The 10,640-nt window shown below is 31.2% G+C and overlaps 2 protein-coding genes across 4 annotated transcripts; one reads left to right on the top strand and one right to left on the bottom strand.

The window, feature by feature from the left end:
* Nucleotides 1–230: 230 nt before the first annotated feature.
* Nucleotides 231–3,523, top strand: LOC120073358. 3 transcript variants are annotated; one of them, XR_005480745.1, is made up of 4 exons: nucleotides 231–1,504; nucleotides 2,405–2,577; nucleotides 2,664–2,820; nucleotides 3,078–3,523. XR_005480745.1 is itself a non-coding variant. In XM_039026158.1 (2 exons), exons 1-2 carry the CDS (start codon nucleotides 1,051–1,053, stop codon nucleotides 3,131–3,133), a joined length of 510 nt encoding a protein of 169 aa, XP_038882086.1. In that variant the 5' UTR covers nucleotides 235–1,050; the 3' UTR covers nucleotides 3,134–3,483. The 3 variants fall into 3 exon arrangements, 1 of the variants encoding a protein (XP_038882086.1); XR_005480744.1 differs by having other exon boundaries at nucleotides 2,405–2,820; XM_039026158.1 differs by lacking the exons at nucleotides 2,405–2,577; nucleotides 2,664–2,820 and having other exon boundaries at nucleotides 235–1,504; nucleotides 3,078–3,483.
* A 2,194-nt stretch (nucleotides 3,524–5,717) lies between these two features.
* Nucleotides 5,718–7,808, bottom strand: LOC120072850 (nicotinamidase 1). Its single transcript, XM_039025369.1, has 5 exons — nucleotides 7,568–7,808; nucleotides 7,238–7,421; nucleotides 6,991–7,124; nucleotides 6,680–6,865; nucleotides 5,718–5,981 (listed from the first exon to the last, which is right to left on the bottom strand). The coding sequence occupies exons 1-5, from the start codon at nucleotides 7,706–7,708 to the stop codon at nucleotides 5,898–5,900; spliced, it is 729 nt and encodes a 242-aa protein (XP_038881297.1). The 5' UTR covers nucleotides 7,709–7,808; the 3' UTR covers nucleotides 5,718–5,897.
* Between the last annotated feature and the right edge of the window lie 2,832 nt (nucleotides 7,809–10,640).

Below are 10,640 nucleotides of genomic sequence, written 5' to 3'. Positions count from 1 at the left end.
TGATTAAATCAATGCTACTCATAAATTTACTATTTTTTCTAGAAGAAACTATTTATTATTAATCAAATTAACAATTAGTGATTGATTGGCTTCTAAGTTGGAAAAATAGCGGAGAAAGATTATAATTAATCAAAGAATAAAAGCTTTCATCCCAACGGCTGAGGTTTTTTTTTTTTTTTTTTTTCAAATAAAATATTAAGATTTTCTATAAATTCACTCTTACGAAAAAGGAAGAGATATTTACTTTTGTTGAAATGGGATGGAGAATATGAGGGGAAAGGTGCGATAATTTGAGGGGAAACAATCTGTTCCGATTTCTCAGTCCTGAGAGATTTCAGGAATCCCAAATTCTTCTTTTGAATTTTGAAATCAACAGATGTTTCCATTTTAGTTTTGAGTCGCAATCTTTGATTTTCTTATCCGATCAAAAGATCAAACAATCTGTTGAACTCATTTTTGTTGTTGTTGTTGTTGTGGTTCATATTTTTATTTTTATTTTTTTTGGGAGCAACAACTGATAATATTCTTAGAGTGAGATAAGATTCTGATTGTGTTTGGGCTTGAAAGTGATTGTATTTAAACTTTCTGAGCTTTTGCTATTAGTTCAAGTAAACTTTGTTTTGATGCTTTCTGGGTTCCGTATATGAGAAACTTCGTTTCCATTTGTAGCGATTTCTTAGAAAATTGGGTTTGATAATATGATATGGAGCATATCCTTGGCTGACCGAAACTGGGTTTGAGTAACTGGAGAAGAAATTTTGGAGAATTTTCTTTTTCCCTTAGCCAATCGCACTCCAGAGTTCTTTAAAGTTCGGACTTTCATATTGATCTTTTGAGAGTTTTCCTACTTTTTTCTTTTACCTAAACTAATTTCTTCCATTTCCCATATGGAGATTACTCGATCAAACAAGTGTCATCTGCCACTCCTTTCCATTTCGAGATTCTACCTGTAAATTCGTTTGGGGAATTCCTCTTCTTTCTTTTTTTTTTTTTTTTCCTGAATAAAATTTCCCCCAAAAGTGTTTTCACTCATCTGGAGTAGAAGAACCGATGGCCGTGTCTTTAAGCCGTTTTTCACTGTGGTTTTGGAATGGGAAGGAGAAGGAGACTGTTGCAAACGGGTCACCCCCAAATTCTTCATCTGAGTTTGGTAATGGTCTGAGAGAACCGGAGAGTCTTAAGTTCAAGAGGGTGGATTTGCCTTCATCATCAAAGAAAGTTAATAAGCAGAAATGGCAAAGTAAGAAAGAAACAACGATTGAGTGGGAATACGATTTTGTGATGGTACCATCTAGTGGTGATGATGACATGCAAATGGCTGATTCTGGTGATGAGGCTGATTGGTCTATTGGTTGGTTGGAGCCTCACGGTCCTGGATTTCAGAGTGATGACAGTTTTGCTGTTCTGGTCCCTTCCTATAGCAATCGTTGCAAGGAGGTGGTGGAAGGTTCAAACGTGGAGCTTTTGGCTGCCATAAAAAAACTTCAAAATGAATTCTCTCCTGGTAAGTCCTTTTGTTTGTGGTGTGCATTATTCTGTTATTTGAAACATTGCTTTGTGTCATATTGTCCATTAATTTATAATTTTGCTACTAACCACATCAATTTTACTTCTTTTTCCTACATAATTCTTAAGATGATTTTGGGAGTGTAGAACGTAGTGTGATTACTGCTGCAATTGGGATTGACATTCATTGGGGATGTTTTGGAGCTGTTTTCTATGATGTTGTTTGTTTTATGTTTGAAGATAAAACTGATTCTTAGAAGCCAAAGCTAACCACACGGTTTGTGATTCGAATCCCCTATCCCAGTTGAACTTAAAAAAAGACACTGATTCTTAGAACAGTGATCAATGATTTGTAAAGGTTAATGTTATGATTTTCAAAGGAAGAACTTTAATTGGTTTAGAAGATAGGCTGCGTGATAAAATTTATAACAGCCAATGAATTAAAAACAGTACTCAGTAAACTATTACCAAACAAAACAGAATGCTTCCCAAAAGAGCTCCCAAACATTTCCTATATGTTATCTAATATTGTGTTTCCTTCATAGTCTGCATCTGGTATCTGCTGAAATCAAGATTTGGTGGAATAATAGCTGAAAATCAAATCAGTTGAAAACAGTATTGCACGTCTATTTTTATCCTTGTTAAATAACAGAATGCTTCTTAAAAGAGCTACCAAACAGTTCATGTATGTTATCAATTATTGTGTATTCTTCATTGTCCTGCATCTGCTGGAATCAAGATGTGGTGGATGAATAGTTGCAAGCCTGCCACAAGTCATTGAATCCCATCTTTAGAAAAAACAATTCTTTGGAACTATCTTTTCAGAGACAAAACTTTTCTTTACTAAATTTCTTGTGTGCATTGAATAAGTTACTCTACTAAATTTCATGACTTGAAGGAAGCAACATCAGGCAACTTTTGCATCATGACACCAAGTGTATCATTGGAAAGCATCAGATTTTAGAATAAAATGAAAAATCATGGTCCTAAGGAAACATATGGTGGTGGCAGCTGGTCAGATGTAGGGTGATAGATTTACAGCCAAATTCCTCCTCTTTGATGTGCTGTTTGGTAAAAAAATTTTTCCCAGGAAGTTTCTATTCAAATAGTGATTTATGTTCTGTTAATTGTCTTCCCTATTTTATGGAATCAACTAGAGTTTGAGTCGATGTTATTTCCGGGTGCGTTTGTGTTTCTGAACGATGCTTCATTCTGGGCTTTGTTTTAAACGGCTATCAACAAGGAATGAGCTTTTAAAGTTGCAGAAAAATGACTGGCGTTACAATACTTCAGATGTAATGGCTTTGATGACCAGTATGTTTCCAAGCTGATAAAGCTTAATCCTTTTAAGTCACTTTGGTGTCTTTTTTAAAAAAAGACCTGCTGAGAGAGTTATTTTGCTTTCAATCTCCTAAATTAAGTAGAGACCTTTATACCAAAGATACCTTTCTTATTCTGTATCTACATTATAAAATGAAAGGGAAAAGGAAAAAAAGAGACCTTTAAATGGTTTTGCAGCTGATGAACAGCTTCAACGTCTAAGTTTGAATGTATTTCGTTTCTTTTTGCAGAGAGCAAGAAGTATATGGAACTGTGGCTTTCATTGCTGCAAAATTCGATAGCCTGAACTACTTTCGGCGACGACGGGTACGAAGTTGAAGGGCAGATGCATATTACCCCAAAGTTTAGTATCCTATTGACGAGCAGTTTATAAAATAGAATAACAGACCCAAGTCTTGTTTTGTGCATATCAAGATCTTTCTTCCCCTGCTCCTATTTTGAATACATAATTTGATTGATGATCTGGAAATCATTGGGAAGGAGATTTTCTTTCTTTTCTTTTTTTTTTTTTTTTTTTTTTCCTTCACCCCATATTGTATACAATATAAGGTACACAGTCCATATACTAACTACTACCGTTTCATTTCTCCTATATCCTACAAATATTTCTTAATGGAACATTACCCTTTGTAACTCTCTAATTATCTCCTATGGACTTGTTCATCCTTTCCAAGAGAAACCATTAGACACTTTTAAGGTCTAGGGACATTAGGTGAGTTACTTTTTAAATTTTATTGAATACAAAATTAATTTATTATACACTTTTTGAAATTTTAACGTCAAAGAAAATTGGATGAGATAGTAAGATTATGAGTTTCGTTTGGATTTTTGACAATCGAGAAATAATAAGATTTTTAGCAAATCGTGTGCTACTTATGTGAGACTATTTTTTATAATATCTGGTTTGCTCTTCGTGTGGTTATTAAATATAGTGTAATTGCTATAGTGTGAATCATAGATTGTGACTGAGTTTTAAATTTGAATGGATAGTTTTTTCTTATATTTGATTTTTATAATCAATTTTTGAATTCATTAAAAAAATTAATCTTTATTTTTATATCTTCATTTAAATTTCAATTCATTGTAAATCTTTAAATTTTACATTTATCTTTTTAATTTTTTTATTAACTTATTAGATTGTCAACATATTTAATTCCAATGGAATAATTGGTCCCGATTCTTTGATTTTTTTTATTAGTTTTAGTGGCACTTATCATATTATTATAGTTATGTTTGTATCAGTTTTGACTATAAAGGTATAAGATTTAATTAATCACATTTACACATACATCTATATTTACACATACACGAATCTATATTTTTGTTATCGGATTCAATCTATCTTCTTGATTTTATTTTTTTTTATTTATACATTTTCTTATCAAATTTAATTTAATTTATTTTATTCTTTTTTGATTTGTTTATACATTTTGTTATCAAATTTAGTTTTTTTTCTAACCTTTTTTTCAAATTGATTTGGTTTTATCTAATTCTTTTTTAATTTTATTTACACATTTAGTATTTTTATTCTTATCACGGTTTGTCTATTTTTTTTTATTTCATGTAATTTTTCATTTATATAGTTATATTTTTAAAAATGTAATATAATAATCTATCATTGCTATATAGAATCTTGTGGATTTAAATTAATTATATCAAATTATTAGATTTCGTTTCCTTTTAATTTTGTATTTTAGTGTCAAAACTTATATAATTGAAAAGATAATCAATTTATATTTATTTGATACGAGATTTGAACTTTTTGCATTTAAGTTATAAAAGATTTGAAATTTGTAAAATTTTAAATTTACAAAGGAAAAGTATAAGAGCCAATCTTTTATATATATTATATTTCATTTTTAAAAACCCAATAAATTTCAACTGAATTTGAAAGGTCTAAATTTTGATTTAGAATCCAATTTAAATATAAGTTAAATCAATAAAAAATTAAAAATTAAAAGAAAAAAAATTTAATCCTACGGCTACAACTTTTTCTCTCTTCCCACGTTTGTTTTTCTACCATTATCACAGTCGATACCACGCCAACAGGTTAAGGTGTGTTTTGTGTTTTTTTTCTTCTTTTTCTCACTTTTTTTATTCGTTCATGAGTCTCTAATCGGCAGTCCTACAACTTCCATCTATGATTTTATTTCCTTCAATCATTTCTTAAAACCGAAAGAAGAGCAATTGCATGAAGAAGATTTTCAAATCCCTAATTTCTGGGAGGAAAACCAAAGGAAGAGGAGAAGATGTTCAAATCCCTAGTTTCATTTTATTTTTTAGTTGAATTGGTGGTTTTGGTTTTAACTATTTTTTATTTTTTTAAAATGGCTAGAGTAGTATAGTAATCATATAATGTAAGTATTGATTGGACGTTTGGCAAGGCTGCATTACTTATCGTGATAATTGTTTATAAACATTAGGTATTTATTTGTCATTATTATTTTTAATTATTTAATTTGATTTTGTCATTTTTCACAAATTTAAATACTTTTTACTATTTTTCCAAATGAAACTATTAAATTTTCTATTCATATGATCGGTCAAAATATACTCAAATAAGTACTACACTTAATCCACATTTGTGCACCCCAATGAAATTTAAGTCCATTGGTGTTACCATAATTTTTTATTTATATATATTTTTAAAATTTTTAGTTAATTAAAATATATTAACTAAATAATATGGTATAAAAATTGAAATACTTATCATTTTTATTTACTTATTCAAAATTGTGTATCCAAATTTGAAAAAAAACTGTATAACTTTAAAAAAATAAAATAGTAATTATCTTAAATAACATCCATCTAATTCAAAATCCAATTTTAATAAACACAGTTTTGATATAAATACATAAAAAGAACAACACTTTTTAAATAAAATCCACCGTTATTTTCATGTATAAGGAGTAAAAATATTTTCAGGCATGGTGAGATTAAATGGGCTTCCATACACAAGATGTCTTCATGTTTCTATAAAGCAAAGCTTATTTTATTAAAAATAAAGGCAGACAACAAATTGGTTGCCACTGCTTTACTATGTGGCTTCCTCAGATTGGTTTAATTGAAACCTCCGATACCACCTTGGCTCCTCTCCCTCTTGCCATGTATAGGCCTATGTGGTGCATCAGCTCCTGACAAATCAAAACACAATTCAACTGTTCCCATTCCCTAACATTCTAGTATTCTAGGAAATCAAAACAATCTTTAAAACGAAATATATTGTCATTCAACAAGAAGTAGACAAAAGTACTTCACAATGAAGTTCACAAACTTAGAAAATTCAAGTCACGTACTCTTCAACATAAGGATTCTTGATTCAAAAATCGTTGTTAATTTATAGTATGTCTTTGATTCTTTCACTGTCATTCTATCTTTTTAAATTAAACTCTCAAACTTCAAAAAAGGTAACGAGACAACCCTTATGGAGGTTAATGAGAAATAAGATCTAAACAATCTTAATATTGCTTACACTAGAAAAAAAATGTATTTTATTAACGATTAGCTCTAAGTCAATATAATAATTAGAAGCTCAATGATAATTGAACTAACATTTCCTCTTTAAAGGTTGAATATTCAATCCTCTATCTCTATCATTGCAAGAGCACAAGTAAAAAAGGCTCGAAAAAAGAAAAGAAAGTAAAGCCAAGTTCAGGTATGGTTGCTTGAGTCCTATCAGCTCCAATAATAAAAATAAGGTTTGGGCCAATGAAGGGACAAAAAACGCAAGAAACAAAGAACAAGATAAAAACAAAACTGAAACAGTCCTTTTGATGATGTTAATATAAGAGAGGCCTTATTTTATATGAAAGTCTTAAGAATCCGGGGGTACCTGTGGATGGGCAATTGCATCTCCTAAAGTTTTGGCCAGAGAAACTGGAAGATCAAAAGTGGCGCAACCACCAGAATATACAATCACATCCTCCAATGGTGAAAGGAAACCGCGATTTCTTGTCGATAATGTTGAACATACAAAATCCAGCACGCAGATGTCCGTGCAAATTCCCAGAACTAAGATCTTTTTTAATTTCCAGAGAAGAAAACATATCTAATTTTAACTTTTCTCTAATTGAAAAGGAACAAAAAGAAAGAAACGTAATTAACACTAATTTGCATCTCCGTTTGAAAATTAGAGAAACTCACGACTTTGATCTGATTTTTTTTCACCCAATCGATGAAAACGTTAGAGCCATCTTTTTCCAAACTACCTAGCAATCCATCGATGCAATCTTTGCATCTCAGCGTCACATTCGCCTCATTTTCTAACCATTGCAAGGCTGCAAATACGGAAGTTAGGTTTTCAAAATTTGTCTTTGTATTTCGATTGCAAAAATGCTAAAGCTAGACTCAAATTTTCAATCACGGAGATAATCAGTACTGGAAATGTTACCTGGAACTAATTTGGATTCGTCTGTTCCCGCAATGCAATGAGGAGGATAGGGATCCTCTGGAACATCCGGATGATGAGAATCAAGAAAGGCGAATATAGGCCATTTTTTCTCGCAGAAAACTCTGGCGAGTCTCGTCGATTCCTCCACCATTTGAGAAATTTGCTTGTCGTGCTGTTTTGGAGCCTGTAAAAACAAGCAGACAAAATCGAGTAAAATCAACGGAAACACCAAACCTGACAGAAATCTTCTCCGTGATTAATCGAAATTGGTAACTGCTAGAGAGAGGTGTGAACGAGAAAAAGAAGACCAGAAGGAAGGAATAGGATTACCAAATTTCCAGCGCCGACGGTACAGAAGCCATTGACGACATCGACGAGAACCAGGCCGGTGTTGACGTCACCGGACAAAACGAAAGGCTCTTGAGTCACCGGAAGGTGCTCCTTCAATAACTCCATAACCTCCGAGACCATCGTCCTCTTCTTCTTCAGGGAAATAAATCAAATGCGAGAGGTCTGTCGTTCGTAACAGAAAGGTTGGTCAAAGAAAGGAGTCCACCTTGATAATTTAATAAGCTTCTATACCATATATAAAAGGTGTTATATGAGCTTTCCTTTTCAATTTTGTCCTTGATTTTTTTTTGTTAAATGCCCATTATACCCTTCCCATCAAATATTTGGACCTTATTCTTTTCTTTTAGATTTTTGTTTCCAACAAATTACCCTTTATGAGGAGACATCACATGAGAAGAGAAGAGATGGAAAAGTGGAGAAAGGAAGGAATGAAAAACTAAGTCAAGTCAACCATAAATTACATTTATATCAAGCTCACCAACATGAGTTGAGTTGGGTTGGTATAATATACCAACTCATTATTTGGCCCACAAACTTTAAATATTGGTGGAGTTGAGTTGGTAAATTTTACCAACTCACCTCAACTCTTCCTTCTTCTCATGTTTTTAATGGCTAACTCCGGGCTCCAACAACCACCTCCGATGACAACTTCGTCGAAGCTCCGACAACCACCTCCGATGACAATTTCGGCAATAAAATCTAAACTCCAACTACCACCTTCGATGATAACTCTGACGAACAACTCTGAGCTTCGACAACCTTCGCACGATCAACTCTAACAATCAATTCTGGCCTCTGACAACCTTTTCGCACAACCAACTCTGACAACTAATTCTGGCCTCTGATGACCCAACTCTGATAACCACCTTTGTGCTACCAACTTCGACAACCAATTGGCTCCGACAACAAACTCTGATGAAACTTCGACAACCACCTTTGTAGGTTCTGACAACCATCTCCGACTACAAACTTCAATGAAAATCACCTTCGATGATTATCTTTGAGCGAGTAACTCCGACGACTAATTTGAGGTTTCGACAACAAACTCCGATAAACAACTCTAATACCATCTTCATGCGACTAACTTCGGGCTCCGACAGTCACCTCCGACTACAATCTCTAGTGAAAATCATCTTCAATGATCAACTTCAACTACCACTCTCGCCCAACCAACTCCGGGATTCGAAAACCACCTCCAATAAAAAACTTCGACAACCAACTTCAATGCATCTTTATGTACAACCACCTCCGACTATAAACTTCAGCAAAAATCATCTTCGATAATTAAATTTAATAACCACTTCCGACTACTAAAAGGCTTATGAATGTTAAAGTATGTTGTAGAGCTGTCTCTTATACACATCTAGATGTGTATAAGAGACAGGTTGTTGATTACATAAATAATGATATTTTGTCTACATTAAGTGCAATATTTTATACATAATGAATTCACATATCAAATGAGTGTTAAGAATATTTAGACGAAAAGTATGTATGTAGTTGAAAAGTATGTAACATGTAACCAAAAAAACCATAAAATGAAAAAAAAATTCTGGAACATGTTCCAACAAGAATTAGTGAAAAATAGAGATTTGTTCCAAATTTAGAGAAAATGAATTTAGAGAAAATGAAAGTGAAACTGTTGAAGAAATGTGGTGACGTTCCATTGGTTGTTGCGGTGATGGGAAGATTTAATTTAAAAAATTCATAACATAATAAAAATATAGAGCAACAATAGGAAGAAGAAAAAAAAAAAGATGATGATAATGAAATTCATGGAGAAAAATTAGCTAGAATCAAAAGTTTTTATTTCGCTTTAGTTTCTCATCTTATTTAACCATATTTATACAAGAAATGTAAGAGTTAATTATTGTTTATAGCCCAAAAAAGAAAGAAAGATCAGTTTTAAAAATTAAAAGAAAAACATTGCAATCCATATTTTATTCAAACAAAGATGGATAGAATTATTGAATAAAAAAGTTTCAAAACAAAAATAGTAACCATAAAAATATATTATTTAGTGTTTAAAAAATACATCAGATTCGTAGACATATGAACTCTACATCTCAAACACAGATATATGAACTCTCCATACATATGAATTCCACACATCCTATCTTTAACTCAGCCCCAAACAATCCTTTAAAATCGTTGTTGATATCTTTAACTTTTGTTTTCCAATTTTATACTTTTCTGGTCAAATACAATAACCAAAAAAATGTATTACTTTGTTTTTCAATTTTATTCTAATTTCACATAATAAATAAATATTTTTTAAATAAATAATAATCACACATTTTCATTTCTATGGAATTTTTTGGACATAAACCTCACGTAATAACTAAAATTCAAATAAACACATCCTTTATAAATATTATACAACTCTTCACATAATAACTAAATATTTTTCAAAGAACAAATTCAAAACTTTATTGTTTTCTTTGGTCCCATCTCCATTTTCAAAATGTTATAATAGACAGAATTGTAGAATGATAATTGAAATTTTTGTTATTTGTAAAGAAAATATTGGATCATACCAAATTGAAGCTTTGATCGTCCATAAACTTATTTCTCCGACAAGAAGGCATGATTGTTATCTTCATATTTAAATTTTAATTTATTATTGTTCAATAACATACATTTGAGAAAAAAAAAATCAAACATTCATAGTATTTTGAATTTTAAATTTTGATACAATGTTTATGAGTAGATTTGTTAATAAATATTTAGGTTATTCTCAAATTTAAATTATGATTATGTAGGCAATTTAGTTTTATTTTCTTTATTTTTTTAAAAAAAATCATATTTTTAAGAAGATGAGTGAAAGAAATTACATGAAGAAAAAATAAATAAGAAATGGGTCGGTAAATAAGAAATGAAAGTGTGTTTGAATGAAGTAAATGGAAAAACAAAAGATGTAAAAGTAAAAGATAAGGTTCAGAAGGGAGTATTAACCATGACAATTAGATTAAAAAAATGTAGAAATGACAAATTGACTTCAAACTTCAAAGAGCAGTAATACTATACAATATTATAATGTAAAGGGTGCCAC

Source organism: Benincasa hispida, chromosome 3 (genome assembly GCF_009727055.1).
Source record: "Benincasa hispida cultivar B227 chromosome 3, ASM972705v1, whole genome shotgun sequence".
Lineage (NCBI taxonomy): Eukaryota > Viridiplantae > Streptophyta > Magnoliopsida > Cucurbitales > Cucurbitaceae > Benincasa > Benincasa hispida.
Note: the sequence above shows the minus strand (reverse complement) of the source record. Positions and strands in the feature narration are given on the sequence as shown.